This window comes from Erinaceus europaeus, chromosome 13 (genome assembly GCF_950295315.1).
Source record: "Erinaceus europaeus chromosome 13, mEriEur2.1, whole genome shotgun sequence".
Lineage (NCBI taxonomy): Eukaryota > Metazoa > Chordata > Mammalia > Eulipotyphla > Erinaceidae > Erinaceus > Erinaceus europaeus.
This window is the reverse complement of record NC_080174.1, coordinates 64,515,227-64,533,460: the sequence shown is the minus strand read 5'-3', so window position 1 is coordinate 64,533,460 and position 18,234 is coordinate 64,515,227. Positions and strand designations below refer to the sequence as shown.

At 38.4% G+C, this 18,234-nt stretch overlaps 1 protein-coding gene across 4 annotated transcripts in view; it reads right to left on the bottom strand.

Annotated features, from left to right (window-relative positions):
- FOXJ3 (forkhead box J3) overlaps positions 1-18,234 on the bottom strand; it is a 108,881-nt gene that overhangs the window by 36,029 nt on the left and 54,618 nt on the right. For all 4 annotated transcript variants that reach the window (XM_016189577.2, XM_007526107.3, XM_060206101.1 and 1 more), the window contains one exon: positions 3,505-3,588. In XM_016189577.2, the coding sequence (XP_016045063.1) occupies positions 3,505-3,588 (84 nt within the window). The remainder of the gene's footprint in view (positions 1-3,504; positions 3,589-18,234) is intronic.

The following is an 18,234-nucleotide window of genomic DNA, read 5'->3' as shown; positions in this document are numbered from 1 at the left end:
AAATTTTGAACAACAATACATCTTCTAGAAAATGTGATATCCATTCTATCACCTTTATTTCAATAAAAGATGAATTACAGATTATGCATTTTGCAAAGACCAACGTGTTTAGGATAGTGGATTTATACACTGATATACAGCTTTTGCTTCCTCAAATAATTTTCACAACAGTGCATTTAGAATTCAAGCAAAACGAATTCATAGCAATTAATTTCCTTCTCATCTCTGTTACTATACCATACCCATCTCTCAGTTCCTACACCATACTCCACACACAGTAGCAAGTCATAGGATGCAAAAAAAATTTAGATAAACAAAGTAAGTCATGGGGTAGAGGGGTTGCCCACCTGAAAGGGCGCATGCCTTGCCAAGTCCCAATGTCACATGGCGGGGGGTGGGGGTGCCATGGCACTGGGGAGAAGCTCTGATGCTGTGGTAGCTCTCCTCTCTCTCTCTCTCTCCCTCTATCTGAATGAAAAAGTTGGGTAGGGGGTAGTGAAACTGTACATGAGTATGGCTCCAGCATGGAAGAAAGAAAATGTATGCCATATTATGTTTCTAATTTGTTTATACCCTCCAATGACTTCTCACCAAACTAAAACCTTTACAACAGCATATAAGGTCCTACACAATGTTCATCCTGTTTCAGTGGAGCATTATTTTCTAAATATAACTGTTTTGCCACCATGGTTACGCTGGGGCTCGGTGTCAGCACTATGAACCTACTGCTCCCAGAGGCCAATTTTTCCTGTCTTTTGTATTTGACAGTACAGAGAGAAATCAAGAGGGGTGGATAGATACAGGGGGAGAGTGAAACTAGACACCTGCAAACCTGCTTCACCACTCATGAAGCATCCTCCTGTAGATGGGAAACGGAGCCCAAACCTGAGTCTTTGGTGAAATGTGCGCTTAACCAAGTACACCACCACACAGCACCCTCTATGTATAATTCTTTCAAAGTACATTACCTGTGTGCTAAGTATACAAGAGAAAGATAACAGTATGTGCTTTCATAACCCCTAAACAGTTACAGTCATTTTGAATACCATACAATATTAAAGCTGAAGAATCCTCTGCTCTGTCTCTCTAATGAAAATAAGTAAATCTTTTTGAAAAAAAAAAATTGTCACAGACTGGGAGGTGTGGATTTTTAAAAAATTTTATTACTGATTTAATAATGATTAACAAGATTATAAGATAACAGGGAGCACAATTCCATATAGTTCCCACCACCAGAGCTTCCTGTCCTACTTATCCCCTCCATTGGAAACTTCCCTATTCTTTATCCTTCCGGGAGTATGGACCAAAATTCTTTATGGGGTGCAGAAGATGGAAGGTCTGGCTTCTGTAATTGCTTCTCTACTGGACATAAATATTGGTAGGTTGATCCATGTGGTACCAGGGATTGAAGCTGGAAGCACTTGTATGCAATTTTTGTGTGCTACCACTGTACTTTGTCATAAAAAAAAAAAAGCTTATAAACCCTCTGAAATGGTTTCACAGACTGAAAACTATTGTTGTAGCCTAATAGGTTTCTAAAAGTCAAGGAGAACATTACAAAATAACCAGAACACATGATTTAAATTTAAAATGGGGATGGGGAGAGTCAAAGAATGAACAGAGAATATATCTGTATTAACAAAATTAAAAAAAAAAAAAAGATAAACTGCTCTATATGGAATACTTATTCTCTTAAAGCAATTTTTTTAATTAAAAAATTTAATAAATGAGTTTCTTCTATTTCTTGACATCATTCCCTTGAGATAATTTAAATGTTTGTCAGTCTTGAGGGGAAAAAGCCCAGAGAAGTAACTATTTAATTTCACCACACACACCCTTATCTTCACTTGGTAGCAGTGTAAAGAATAGTTTTTATTAATAAATTATGTATTTTAATGGAATCAATAAGCTAGGACATGTCAACCAAAATGTAAACAGTACAAGGAAATATTTTACTTGTCAATGTAAAAATATAAACTAGTAGAATAGGAAGAGTAAGAATAAAAAATCACTTTCTTGTGTGCTCTAGTCCTTCTCAGTGGTCAGTTCCTTGAAATTTGGGATACTTTTTGTAAGCACCAGTCTTTCACATGTAAAATCTTATTCTTTCATAATGTCAGTCATGCTTATCTGCCTGGTTTCTGTTCATTAACTAGGCCTCCAGAGAAGTATCAGTTCTTCAAGGAAACTTCTCAATTCTCGTATAGATTATATATCTCTGCTAAATGACCCAACAGTTTTCAAGACCCTTATCTTTAGGGTGACCACATTATTTATCATCCAAATGTCATTTTGAGAATTGCAGAAACTATTTTACACAGACAAGAAACATTATGAATGTATGTATCATCCGTCCATATCAGTTTATCTTCCCTGATTAAGTTAGAGCTCCATAAGGAGGGTATGGAGTTGTCTTGTTTATCTCCACCACCTCTAGTTAATTCTTTTCTTTTTTTTATAATTTTACATAAAAATACTCCCACAGATGCTTTTTCATCCACCAAGTTCCAAATGATACCATGACGCCAGTCTGACTTCCCTGGGCAGACGGCCACATCAATGTCTCCTGAAGTCCCGCTTCACCAGAGCTGTACCCCACATGGAAAGAGAAAGGAAGGCTGGGAGTATAAATTGACCTGCAAATGCCCAGGTTAAGTGGAGGAAAAGCAATTACAGAAGCCAGACCTTCTACCTTCTGCACCCCATAATGACCCCAGGTCCATGCATTCAGAGAGATAAAGAACAGGAAAGCTTTCAAGGGAGGGGATGGGATATGGAGTTCTGGTGGTGGGAGTTGTGTAGGATTGTACCCCTCTTACCCTCTGGTCTTGTCAATATTTCCACTGTATAAATAAATTTAAAAAAATAAATTAAAAAAGAAGTATGGATCGACTTGCCAATGCCCATGTTCATCTGGGAAGCAATTACAGAAGCCAGACCTTCCACCTTCTGCACCTCATAATGATCCTGGGTCCATACTCCCATGGAGTTAAAGAATAGGAAAGCTATCAGGGGAGGGGATGGGATACAGAGTTCTGGTGGTGGGAATTATATGAAACCCTACTCCTCTTATATCCTATGGTCTTGTCAATAATTGCCATTTTATAAATAAAAAAATTAAAATGCTCCCAGAGCTTTTCCTGGTGCTAAAACATTCCCATGAGAAGTAATGGCTAGAGCCAGAGAGGTAGCACAGTGTGCCTGAGGTACCAAAGGTCCCAAGTCCAATCCCTAGCACCACCATAAAGTAAAGTCAAGGCTCAACTCAGGACTGTGTGCTTGTCAAGGAACATGCTCTACTAGGTAAGCTATCATCTGATCCTACTTTGCAAACATTTACTGATCCCTTTTATAAATTGTGAAAAACATTAACACTAAGGATAAAGATAGAAGATAGCTTCTATACCCTTGAGGGGTTTCACAGTTCACTGAAAGAGCCAAAAACAGAAACAATTTCTACATAAATAATAAATTCTATAAAAGATTAAGATTAAGAGCTTTTACCCGTTCTACAGATCTTGCTCTCTTCTTTGGCCGAGTAGGCAGCACATCTTCTTTCGGATTGGTGTCTATTGCCCAATAGGACCCCTAAAGTTGAAGAAACAGATTAAATTAACAGTATATTACAGGCATTCCATGACACCAAAACGGATTTTCACAATCCTCTGCTTCTAAAAAAATAATAATAACCTGGCCTCCAGGGTTATTGCTGGGGCTCGGTACCTGCACTCGAATCCACTGCTCCTGGAGGCCATTTTTCCCTTGTGTTGCCCTTGTTGTTTATTGTTGTTGTTTTTATTATTGTTGTCATTGCCATCGTTGTTGGATAGGAAGAGAGAAATTGGGAGAGGAGGGGAAGACAGACAGGGGCAGAGAATGATAGACACTTGCAGACCTGCTTCACCACCTGTGAAGCAAGCCCCTGCAGGTGGGGAGCCAGGGCTCCAACCAGGATCGTCGCATCAGTCCTTGTGCTTTGTGCCATGTGTGCTTAATAACTTATACTTTTGAATAAGAAACCCTTTATCAGATATATATGGCTAGAGCTAGGTAGAGATCTCTCATTCTACTTTTTTGTAACAGTGTCTATTTGTGCACTAGTTAAAAATATATTTTCTCTGTGCCAGGCAGTGGCACACCTGGTTAAGCATTCACATTACAGTGTAAGAGGTCACAGGTTCAAGCACCTGGTCCCCACCTGCAGGGGGAGAGCTTTGCAAGTGGTGAAGCAGGGCTGTAGGTTTCTCTCTCCCTTTCTCTATCGATTTCTGACTGTCTCTATCCAAATAAATAAAATAAAAAATGTTTAAATAATAATAAAAAACAAAAATGTATCATTTAATTGCAAAATATTTGGGGTCTGCAAACTGTCTTTCTGTAAATAATGTCTAGTTAACTCTACAAGTCTGAAAAAAAGTTTGTAAGACTAAAATTCTGAAGGGTATTGTGGTTTTGTTTTGTTTTGTTTTTTTTAGTTCAGATTCAGGACACATGTATTTATAATTCTAAGGTGTTCCTGATGAATCCATCTTTTCTCCTGTTATCTCCAATATGCTACTAAGATCATTTAATGACAATCATTTAGTCAAGGTACTTCCCAGTAAAAGAGTCAATACAAGTATAATTTTCTACATGTTTACTTGGTTCTCTTTAATTTCCATTTGTTATTAGAAATATTCATCTATTATTTGAGTATATTTTAATTCATCTACTTATGATGGTTTAAAATTTTGGTCTGCTTAAGTCACTTGTTCTGCCTAGTTCAGGAGTTAGGATTCTAATTCTTACCAGAACCATATATAATCACTTCCTGTCCTTCCAGGCAAGATCCCCATTAAGTTTTCCATGAGTGATGTACCATGCTGAATGACAACAAAAAATTTAGAATGTCAGGGGCCAAGCAGTAGTGAACTTGGCTGAACACATAATACCATGTGTAAGGACCTAAGTTTAATCTCGCATTCTCCACCTGCGGGGGGGAGGGGGGGGGGCTTCACAAGAGGTGAAGCAATGCTACAGGTATCTTTCTGTCTCTCCTTCCTTATCTCCCCTGCCTCTCAAACTCAAATTTTCTTCTTTTTATATTCAATAATATATACTAGAAAAATAAGATCACTAAGTTTCCATAATAATGTTAGACTAATAATAAGAGAATCACATATGGTACACACAAAATAAATTTTATTCTAATCTGGGTTTTTTTAGGCTAGACAGAGAAGCAGAGAAAGAATGATGGGACCATAACACCAAGGCTTCCTTTAACACAGTGAAAGCCAGGCTCAAATATGAGTCATCCATATAGCATACAAACTTTTAATTGTAGATGTCCATGCGCCAAAATTTGCTTTGTATGGTTTAAGTGGATAAATCTGATGTTTATGTAGTATAGTGAATTTTTTTTTTCTGTTCCTTGGAAGTAAGAAAAAATATTTTATTTTATTTACTTACCAGAGCGCTGCTCAGCTCTGGCTTATGGTGGGGGGTGGGCAGACTGGGACTTTGGAAGCTCAACATGAGAGTCTCTTTGCATAACCATTATGTTATCTCCTCCACCAAAATAATTCTATCTACAAATGAGAACTGCTCTAGAAAGATATTCAACTAAACTGATTCCAATGGACTTTGATGGTGTAATTAAAGATTAAATTTAAATATTCCTTCCACTTTTAGCTACATGTTATTAATCTTATGACGTTCTGAATTCTTGTTAATACCTATCAAAGCCAGTATGCAAATATTTGACAAATATCAAGTTTGAAGGGCTGGAAAGGAACCTTTAAAATAACCTATTACATCTTATTATTTAAGAGCTATATCCACAAAAGTTAACTCTGCCAAGACATCCAGCTCTACCCAGTTGAGAAACTTCTCTAAAGAAGAAGGGATATCAAAGGTCACCTGAGACTGCAACAAGATGAGACCGGGACAACTTTGGGAACTCACAAATCACCGGTGAGTGAAAACACATGTGGCTTGTAGATAGAAAGGAGCCTAAGGAGAAACTTCTGGGGCTAAAGCCCATATCTACTCTCGAGCAGCTGAGTCTGTTTTACCAACAAAAAGACTGCTGAGGGGATGGGAGGACCCCCTAAGACTCCCCAAATGCAACTGTGAGTCGCCGTTGCTACTGCCCTCAGAGGATGGAGCAGCAGCGGGAAGGTCCTGTGTTGACGTGGGGAGGGAATGGGGGGCACGGACATGACTGACCAAGAAACTCAGGAGATCTACATCCTGATGGTCTAGTGGTGGAGCTGTATTGTAGGAACTGATTGTTCTTCTGATGAGAACATAGTGAATAATTGCCTCAGATTCTACAGACTATAAACGGGACTTGTTCAGAAACTCACAGGGCCTAGCAGTGCTGCCCAGCTTGGCTCTGGCTGCTGGCAGAGAAGCTTAATTGAGCCCAGAGCTTTGGATCCTTGGGGTGTGGGAGTCTCTTTGCATAACCACTGTGCTATCTCTCCCCTACACTGTCATATCTCTTGGTCAGGAGTGAGTGATTAAGCTAAAAAAAACCTACTTATAAGAGCTCTCAGGCTACTGCAGCCTACCAACCAGGAAGAAAAAGAACAAAAGAGGTTTTGTAACAGCCAGCTGTGCTTCAACTCAGAGATTGAGATAATATTGAAACAACTGTTAATTTCCACAACTGTGAAGTCTTTAAGTACCTTACTTAGACATAAGTCAATCCAGGCAACAGTGATCAGTGGACTGAAAAGTACTGAGAGAAGGACCTCATAACACACTATAATAATGGTTAAACCAAGAAGAAACATTGGAGAAATGAACCAGGAAAAAATTCCAGCTAAAAGCCTAAAAAGTAGACGCACAGAAGAATGAGATCAACATTCAAATGCTACCTGAGGAATTAGTCAAAGGAGTGAGGAAAGAGTTTGAAAGAATTGTCACCAAAAATGCAGAAATGGGAGTAGGGCAGTAGTGCAACCGGCTAAGCGCAAGTGGCACTAGGCTCAAGGACCAGCATAAAGATCCTGGTTCGAGCCCCTGGCTCCCCACCTGCAGGAGAGTTGCTTCACAGGCGGAGAAGCAGGTCTGCAGGTGTCTATCTTTCTCTCTTCCTCTGTCTTCCCCTCCTCTCTCCATTTCTCTCTGTTCTATCTAAAATGATGACATCAATAACAACAATAGTAACTACAACAACAATAAAAACAAGGGCAACAAAAGGAAAAATAAATATAAAAAATGCAGAAACAACAAATGAGACTGAAAGAAAGCACTATCTTGAGGTAATTAGAGAGCTGAAAGCTGAAATAGATGAGCTAAGAACACAACTAGATGAACAAGCTAAAACAGTATCAGAACAGGTTAACAAAATAGCTGAGCTAAAGAAAACAGAGGGGAGAGAGAATAGAATGAGGCTGAAAACAGAATTAGCAAGACTGAGGACAAATTAGAGAAAACTAAGAAAGAGATATCATAAAGAGATTAAGAAATACTGAAACAACAGAGACAGACATATGTGATGACTTCAAAAGAAATAATATACACATTACAGGCTTACCAGAGAAAGAAAGAGAAGGAGCAGAAGAAAGCATTCTACAGGACATAACAGATAAGAACTTCCATAGTCTAGACAACATAAAAGAAATAAAGGTTCAAGAAGCCCAGAGGGTCCCAAACAGAATGAACTCAGACTTAAAGACACATATTTAGAATGGAAAGGAATAAGGATAAAGAAAGGATCCTGAAGGCTGCAAGAGAAAAACAAAGAGTCAAATAAAGAGGAAAACCTGTAAGATTAGCAGCAAACACTACAGGCCAGAAGAGAATGGCAAGGTATCTATTGAATGCTCAACGAGAAAGGCTTTCAGCCAAGACTACTATACTCCTAGACTGTCATTCAGACTAGATGGAAAAGCTGTTGGTGGTATAGTGGTGAGCATAGCTGTCTTCCAGACTAGATGGAGGCATAAAAACCTCAGACAAGCAACAGTTGAAGGAATCAAGTATCACCAAGCCTGTCCTGAAAGAAGTTCTGAAAGGTCTCCTAAAAACAATCAGATCACCATAAACATGCCATATATCAAAACACTCTAGAAATCTACAATAACGGCGTTAAAATATCTTCAATCTATGATATGAATAAATGTCAATGGCCTGAATTCACCTATTAAAAGGCACAGAGTAGGAAGATGGATCAGAAAATACAACCTTGGGAGTTGGGCATTAGCACCGCAGGTTAAGTGCAGGTGACGCAAAGCTCAAGGACTGGCATATGGATCCAGGTTCGAGCCCCCAGCTCCCTACCTGCAGGGGAGTCGCTTCACAAGCAGTGAAGCAGGTCTGAAGGTGTCTATCTTTCTCTCCCACTCTCTGTCTTCCCCTCCTCTCTCCATTTCTCTCTGTCCTATCCAACAACAACATCAATTACTACAACAATAAAACAACAAGGGCAACAAAAGGGAGTAACTAAATATTAAAAAATATATATATGAAAAAATGAGAAAAGAGAACCCAACCATATGTTTGTCTGTAGGCACCCCACCTAACTCAACAAGGCAAACACAGACTCAAAGTGAAAGGATGGAAAACTACCATACAAGCCAATGGACCACAAAAAAAGGGGACATTTTCAGAGTAAAAATTTTCAGCCCATCTTGGATGGAGCTTGAAGAAATCATGTTAAGTGAAATAAGTCAGAAACAGAAGGGTGAATAGGGGATGATCTCATTCACAGGCAGAAGTTGAAAAACAAGATCAGAAGAGAAAACACTAAGTATAACTTCAACTGGAGTTGGTGTACTGCACCAAAGTAAAAGATGGAGGGTGGGGGCAGAGTTCAGATCCTGGAACAGGATGGCAGAGGACCTAGTAGGGCTTGTACTGTGGACAAATGAGAAATATTATGTATGTACAAACTATTGTATTTACTGTCAACTGTGAGACATTAATCCCTCAATAAAGAAAAATTAAATATTGTGGCTAATTCTAAACAAGCATCCTTTCATTTGCCTAACAAAAGCAAATAAAAATGACCTAGGAGATAAGTATGAGATCCTGAATTCAGTATCCTGCATTGCATGTGCCATAGAGATGCTTTGGTTCTTCCTTCACCCCACAAATAAATATACAAATCTTTAATGGGGGGAACAGGAAAAATTAAAATAACAACAGATAAAGTATCTTGAATGAAACTTACTATCGAAAACAAATACAAAGTCAACAAGTTATACCTATATATAATTCTGAATCTTACCTAACTAAGCTTCTCTCAAATTTGGGGCAGATACCAAAAAAGTGAAGAACCCTTCTTTTAATGACATTCCATCACTAGTCACAATGCTATACTAGGAATATATGTATGGCTGACAGAAAATACTATCTGCATGGTTAGCTTACAACCATCACATTGTTCATCAAGTACCTTACTCATTTGAAAAATATAATTCATGCCACAATCCACTTTATCTTACAATGCATTTTTCTACAATATTTGCGATCACATTTTTTTTGACAAAGCATATTTATTTATTGGCAGATATAATCATAAAGGGTCACAGTGCATTTGCAATCATGAAGTTTACAATCATCTTATCACTCTATCTCATTTATGTGTTTATCTTGTCTAGTGCCACACGCCCATATGGCTATAAATTCTTCAAGGGGACAAATATTTTGTCTGTTTGTTGGTATGTTCCAATTACCAGACTATTGACTAGCATACAAATGGCATTTAAATAATCACCATACAGTGCTAAGACCAAAAAACACTTAAATCATTAAAGGATAATCACTATTTTAGTTAGAGGGAATAACTCATATTCAATACCCATTTGTAATGGGTACTCATGGACTCCTAGGGCATCTGTAAATAATACTTGGGGATTCCAGGTATTTAGATAATAAGAACATTTGAAATTGTGTTTTCTTTCATTATGAATATAATAATCACAGTATACCAATAATATCTAAAAACCAGCTCTTTTTCTATCATGTTAGTAGTTTTTGACTCAAAATGTCGGTCATTATTACCTCATTACTCATTTATAATTGTTACTTAATGTTATCTTCTTGGTCACTGCCAGGCCACCCCACCAGCTGGAGCCCTAGTCAGAGAATCACTGGATTCCTCCACAGATACAATGGGCCTAGAACTCTAATAGATCCCTCTCTCTCCACCATCACTGGTCACTTCCATCAAGAACATCATCATAAGCCCTCTATGGACCTCTCCAGGACCTTGCCCTCACTATAAAGTAGCAGTGGTAGGGAATGTCCCACTCTCCAAAGGGAGACTGGGTCAGTCTATTCTGCGACTTGAGGAAGACTGGTCCTGAAAGGGGTGCAGCCTAGAATATTCCCAGATATGACCATGAACTGTAAGCTCAGAATGACAGGGACTCGAGAGGTTATACTAGGCTAAATATTAATATATTTGGACTTGTGTCAGGTTGATAGTAACTGTATTTATATACTTTCTTCAAGTTACTCTTTGCCCTAATCCAGCTTTCTAGTTCTATTTTCAACTCGACACTATCTTTCCAGACAATATTTTTAGTGTACCTTCATGTTAGCTATCAAGCTCAAGCAAAAATTACTGAAATAGACTAAAATTACTAAATTACTAAAGTAGACTTCCTTAGCTTCTTTTCACCATAGCTTCTTCTTATCCCTATTCTCATCTGCTCCTTTCCTATCTTTTGGTTCTTATTAAATAAGTTGTCCTGCTTTATATTTTACTGCATTTCAGCCAACAAGGTGTAAATGGTATCATGAAGCCATCTTGACTTCCCTAGACAGATGACCTCACTAATATGTCCCAGAACCTCACCTCTCCACACCCCTACCCTATTAGGGAAAGATAGAAACAGGTTGGGGATATGGATTGACCTGCCAACATCCATGTCCAGCAGAGAAGCAATTACAGAAGCCAGACTTTCCACCTTCTGCACCCCAAAAAGAATTTTGGCCCATATTACCACAGAAGGAGAAATGTCAGAGGAAGACGGCTAGAGGGTTCTGAATCTCAATTCCATCAGGATTCTGAGAGAGAAAAGGGAAAAATGAAGGACACTCAGAAGTTGTAATAGGTATAGGATAGGTGTGACCGAGAGAGAGAGAGAGAGAGAGAGAGAGAGAACACACAATGGAGAAGGAGGGCTGGGGAGAAGGAGGGTGAAAGGGAGAAGAATGCTATAGAAATAATAGTCAACCCATATCTGTGACCTTGAGATAACTACTACAGTTTCCAATAGAGGGAATGGGGACACAGAACTCTGGTGATAGGAAAGGTGTGGAATTATACCCATTATCTTATAATTTTATAAATCACTAATAAAAGATGGGTACTAAGAGAACATTCCTCAACGTACTAAAGGCATACTTCATTCTTTCTTATAGCTGAGTGGCATTCCCCTGTAAGTATCAGAGCTGGGCAATCATTTCTCAGACAAGAACCATTTGGGTATTTATAGTATCATTTGTGAGCCATACAAAATTACTTAATTAAAAATTAACACTTAATGCTACTATGGAAAAAAGGTCGGGGCACAGGTAGATAGCATAATAGTTATACAAAGAGATTCTTATGCCTGGGCTCCAAAGTCCCAGGTTTAATCCACAGCACCACAAGCCAGAACTGAGCAGTACTTAGACAAAACAAACAAAAAGCTTCAGTTGCCTGTGCAGGGCCAGACCAAATAATATCATTGACCCACAAGCCGGACATTCACTACCTCTGCTTTAGATCAAGTACATGAAGAAATGGGGGGGGGGGGGGGCGCATGTCAGAACTTCCAAGATGCAATTCTCTTAAGAGCAGTTTGTCGTTTTCTCACAAACCAAAAGACCACTCTTCACATTCACTCTTTACAATCTAAAGATCCTCAGAAAAGAAGAATGTTTCCAGGAAAGGAATATGGCCTTCATACGCTTCTAAGCTTCTTAGCTATCATCTTTTTTTTAAGCATCAGAAATTGCTAATTAACAATGCAACTATTTATATAACATTTTTAATTTTTTTATTTTTATGTATTTGTTATTGGATAGAGACAGAGAGAAATGGAGAGAGATGGAGGAGATAGTCAGGAAGAGAGACAGAGATGTGCCTGCAGACCTGCTTCACCGCCTGTGAAGCAACTCCCCTGCAGGTGGGGAACCGGGGGCTCAAACTAGGATCCTTACACTGGTCCTTGCGCTTTGTCCCAAGTGCGCTTAACCCAGTGCGCTACCACCCGACTCCCAACTATGCAACTATTAAAATTACTTCCTTAATCTTCTGTTACTTTCAAAGTCAAAGTACCACTTTTCTGAGCCAGAAAAGAAGGCTGCAAAAAACTTAAGTTAGAAAACAGAGAAAGAAAATTCTATTTTTAAAACTAAATTTAGATCAAAGGATATGTTTATCCATAATGTAAGCAAAACACTTACCACCTTCCTTTAAGGTAACTAAAAGACTAGTGAGAAGGTAGCAAAATAAGGGACTTGTAATATGAGGCTCTAGTCTCTTTCTTGCTCACAAAAGTAAATTAACACATCAAAATATTAAAAGCAGAAAATGTAAGCATATAGTTAAGAGTTATGTGTAAACTGAAGAATGAAACTTTGAAAATCATGCCCAGGGAAATACTTGGCAGAGCGCAAGAATTACACACTTGAGGTTTCCAGTTCAATCCCTAGTACCACATATACTATAGTACTATTCGAGTGTATGTCTCTCCTCACCCCTATCATGTGAATAAACCTTTTTCTAAAAATACAGAAAACAAAGGCAATGAAGGGGCCTGATGGTGGTGCATCTAGTTAAATGCAAATATTACAATGTACATGTACTCAGGTTCAAGCCCCCAGTCCCCTCCTGCTTTGAGAGCTGCGAAGAAAAACTATAACTGTGTCTCTCCCTCTGTACCTCCCCCTTCCATCTTGATCTCTGTGTCTCAATTCAATACAAATAAATATAATGAGAAGAAAGGAGATAGAAGACAGGAGTTAAAAATGAAAATATACTGCTGACTACAGGAAACAGGGTTGTAATCAAGAGAAAATATAAATCTGTCCCAATAAAAACAAAACTAAAGATGCAAAACATAACTTGATTGTTAAAGAATAATGTGGTTGTTTAGAATTAATTTCAAAGAGTAAGAAAACTCAGATTTCATATCAATAATGTAACTATGGAAGGTATCAAATATTGGGTAGGGAAGATAGCATAATGGTTATGCAAACAGACTCTCATGCCTGAGGCTCCAAAGTCCCAGGTTCAATCCCCCGGCACCACCATACACCAGAGCTGAGCAGTGCTCTGGTGTTTCTCTGTATGTCTCTCTCTCTCTCGCATTTATCTCAAAAATAAAATAAATTTTAAATATATATATTTTAAAAAAGAGAAGGTATCAAATATTAAGGGCTATTATTATTATTAAGGGCCTTCTAGAAAATAAAGAACTGAGTCAGGCAAAAGTAGCCATAAAAAGTATCTTGTCGGGGCCAGGTGGTGGCGTACCTGGTTGAGTGTACATGTTAGTGTGCAAGGACCAGGTTTGAGCCCCTGGTCCCCACATGCAAGGGGAAAGCTTCACAAGTGGTAAAGCAGTGCTGCAGGTGTCTCTCTGTCTCTCTCCCTCTCTATCAACCCCTTCTCAATTTTTGACTGTCTCTAGCCAACAGATAAAGATTAAAAAAAAAAATTTAAGTATCTTCTCTCTCTCCCTGTCTCCCTCTTCCCTTTATCCAAAATTAATTATATAAATATAAGCATTTATGCAATTTGTTCCACCAGGATTACTGGTAAGGCTCAGTGCCTATACAACTGCATCGTTCCCAGTGGCCACTTTTTCTTTCCTTTCTCATAGAATTAAAGAAAGACATCTGCACTATACCACTATTCATGAAGTTTTCCCCCTGAAGGTGGGGTTGAGGGCTTCACACACTATCACTTGTACTCTAGCAGATATGCCACTGCCCAGCCCCCACTTATCTATAATTTATCAATACCCTTCAAGTTTAGGCTGGTCTTCTCCTTGATAATGTATAAGATGCTGTACAAGCTACTTTTATCTCTACCACTTGGATCCATCTAGACCAGGGCAGTAGCTAGCAAAATCATAGGGGGTTCAAGTCCACCCCATACCCAAGATCATGAACTAGTCCCACCCCACCTTGGCTCAATGGTTTTCTCCCACTGTGGTGAGGGTGGATTTGGAAAAAGATCCTCAAATGCCAGGAAACACTGTAATACAAAAAGAAAAAAACAACTCATAAGTACCAAAACTTAATTAACATTCTGGCCTCCCTCTCAAGGAAGATTGGTATAGTACAGTGGGAAAAGCATTAGTTTAGGAATATTCTTTCTCGTAAGGGTTACTAGGCTAAATTACAGTTTAGTCAGAAGTAGCAGGGGACTATCTCTGCCATAACTTGGATAAAAATGAAACCATCAGAGATGCTAGCAGAACTAAAGAAAAAAAAGTAAATACAAGGCTGAAGGGACCAGAAAGACAGTCTTGTATGACCAGAAAAGGATGCCTTGCCATGTACTGAGCCTGGGCACTAGGAGACACTCCAGTATGTACTCTATCTCCCCTTTATCTGAATAAAGACTTACCTAGTGAAACTGCATATGTACAAAGTCCTAACTGTGCAATTGAAAAAAGAAGAAAGGGAGTTGGGCGGTAGCGCACATGGCACGATGTGCAAGGACCAGCCTAAGGATCCTGGCTCAAGCCTCGGCTCCCCACCTTCAGGGGAGTCACTTCACAGGCAGTGAAGCAGGTCTGCAGGTATCTATCTTTCTCTCCCCCTTTCTGTCTTCCCCTCCTCTCTCCATTTCTCTCTGTGCTATCCAACAATGACATCAATAACAACAACAATAAAACAACAAGGGCAGCAAAAGGGAATAAATAAATAAATAAATAAATAAATATAAAAAAAGAAGAAGAAAAAAGAAAAAGGAACCAACTTCCTATATATGTTTTCATCCATAAGTAGGTCTATATTAGGCTGTGACAACCAAGAGTCTGGTCAGCACACTGATGCTTAAGTCTACAATGAACCCTGCCTAGTCACCTTCCATTGACTGGCCTTAGTTTACCTCTCCTATAATAAATATACTATGTCTCAGATTTTCACTTAAGCAATGCAACTTGTTTTTAAATAATAATCTTATTTTAAATCAAAAATTAAAATAACTTCATTTATAAACATATCTTAAGAACAAATGTACAGCAAAATTAATCAGTAAGGACAATAGTTATTTAAATCTCTTTCAGAAAGTAAATAAAAATGCTCTACTAGTATTATATGTATATTTTAAGATCAAATAGTATACTTACTATGACCAAAGTTAATGGGAATAATGATGTGGCTTGATAAAAATAAAACTTTGAAACTGGAAACTAGTGATAAAATTTGAGAGCTTTTAATAAACCTCTCAGAACTCTACTTCTGTATTAATTTTGGTTGCTTATTAATAAGACAATCCATTTGCAAAGAGTGTCATATGTCTTCAACATCTGCCTCACCTTAAGATTTTATTTAAGGAAAGACAGACCTATTCTAGGGCCTGGCAAGTCTACTAGGATCTAGCCAAAGAAAGCCAAAACACCTATTCAAAAAGATCTATATACTCCTATGTTCCTAACAGCTCAATTTGTAATAGCCCAAACATGGAAGCAATCCAGATGTCCAACAGCAGATGAGTAGTTAAGAAAATCATGGTACATCTGCACAATGGAACACTACACAGCTACTTAAAATGATGAAATTGTTTCCTTTGCCTCATCTTGGATGGGGAACTTGAAGGAATGATGTTAAATGAGATCAGCCAGGCGGAGAAAGGTAAGTATTAGATGATCTCATTTACAGGTGGAACTTCAGAAACAAGGAAGGGAAGGCAAAACAGAGGGTGAAACTTGAACTAGATGTGATCTGCTGAAGTAAGGCCATGGATGGGGAGATGGGTAAACAGTGGGAGAACAGGGTCTGAGTGGATGTAGGTGACCCAATGCGCAATGGTGTATGAGAACTTAAGTTAGCAGTAAGAGTGGTATCCAGACACCTGTCCTGGAAAGATATTAAATTGTGCCCGTATGACAACTGTCTTTCAAATCATTATTTCACTAATAACACAAGCAAACAAAAAAGGTAGTTCATAATATTGGTAAGCATGTATGCACGTTGGTTTGGGTTTTCTAATGATTTAAGTTTCACAAGCAATAGAGCAGTGCTATGATCTCTCTCTAATTCTCTTTACCTTTCTGCTTCTCTATCTTAAAAAAAAAAATTTCCCCCACTGGAAGCAATGGAGTTGGAGCAGAGTACCAGCTCAGTGGCAAGAAAAAATATATTAAATGGGGGCTGGGGTGGGGGGGTGTACCACCTGGTAAATTGGTAAATCATACATTATAGAGCACAAGGTTTAAGACCCCAGTCCCCACCTGGGGGAAGCTGCACAAGCTGTGAAACACTACTGCAGGTATCTATCTCTATCTCTCTGTGTATCTCTGTCTCCCTCCTCCCACATTTTCTGTCTATATACAAAATAAATACAATATTAAAAAAAAAAAAAAAGAAGAAGTGGGAGCCAGGCAGCGGTGCAGCAGGTTAAGTGCACATGGTACGAAGTGCAAGGACCGACTTACAGGTCCCGGTTCAAGCCCCCAGCTCCCCACTTGCAGGGGAGTCCCTTCACAGGCTGTGAAGCAGGTCCACAGGTGTCTTTCTTTCCCCTTCTGTCTTCCCCTCCTCTCTCAATTACTCTCTGTCTTATCCAACAACAATGACAGCAATAACAACAACGACGATGATAAACAAGGGCAACAAAAGGAAAAAAATAAAATAATAAATTCAATTTAAAAAAAAAATAGAAGCAGTGGAGGTGGCTCAAGCACATGCCTTATATGGATACGGTTCAATCTCCAGTGATGCATAAGGACGGAGCAGTACTTTACTCTGCTTCTTGGTCTCTCTCACACAGAAAATAACTAAATAAAAAGTAAAATTCACATACAGTCACTAATGAAGCAAACTGGAAAAGGTATAATTCATAAAAATTTCATCAATTTCTATTTATAACAATGGAGAATTATAAACATAGGCAAATAGCAAACTGAAATAAAAAATTATTTTACTAATTTTATTTAATTTTACTGAGAACTGGGGTAATGATAAAGGGCATTAGAAAATGTTCATTATTAGGGTTAGGTGGTAGCCTGAACATTACCAATGCACAAGGACCCAGTTTAAGCCCCCAGTGGGAAGCTTCACAAGTGGTAAAACAGTGTAGCATGTCTGTCTCTCTCTCCCTCTTCTCAACCCCTCTTTCCCTCTTAATTTGTCTCTATCAAAAGTAAATAAATAAAAATTTAAAAGAAATATTTTTTTTAATTTTTTAATATTTGTTTATTTTCCCTTTTGTTGCCCTTGTTTTTTATTGTTGTTGTAGTTATTATTGTTGTTGCTGCTATCGTCATTGTTAGGGCAGAGAGAAATGCAGAGAGATGGGGAAGACAGAGAGGGGGAGAGAAAGATAGATACCTGCAGACCTGCTTCACCACCTGTGAAACAACTCCCCTACAGGTGGGGAGTCAGGGGCTCAAACCGTGATCCTTAGTCCGGTCCCTGTGCTTAACCTGCTGCACTACGGCCCGACTCCCTAAAATTCTTTTTTTTTTTTTTTTAATGTTCACTACTTAAGAACAGCAGCTCTCCAAGTCTAATCTCAAGTAATCTATCTAGTCCAGGACACATTCATTCAATAATAGTGCTTCAGTAACACCGGTCACTGTGTATGCAAATCTGACTAGAAAGTTGACAAGATACACATGATTTCAAGTTTAGACTTTAACCTATGAGCAGTAGATAACTAGTGAAGAATTAGCTTTTTCTCTGAAGAGCACTGAAAGTTACCATAAATTGGAGGTAATAAAAAAAAAAAAACCCAAGACTAGAGAAATCAGTCAGAAACTAGTTATGACAAAGTAATAGGAACTCAAAAGAGGGATTGAAAAACTCAAAAGGCTACAGAAGTAAAATTACAGCTCAATCTTAAAAACCAAAGTATAAGCCAGGTAAGGAAGGAATTTGTGTGATAAAAGAAGACTAAATCAAAGGTATATTTGGGAAACTTCAAGCAGTTCCTCACAGTGGGTCTTAAATAAGGTGACCAAGAGCTAGATAAGAAGATGAAGGAAAAAGTATCTTTTGACAAAGAAACATATCCAGAAAACCAGAGTGTACTTTTAAGCTTACATTTTAGAAAGATTCTCTGGCCTG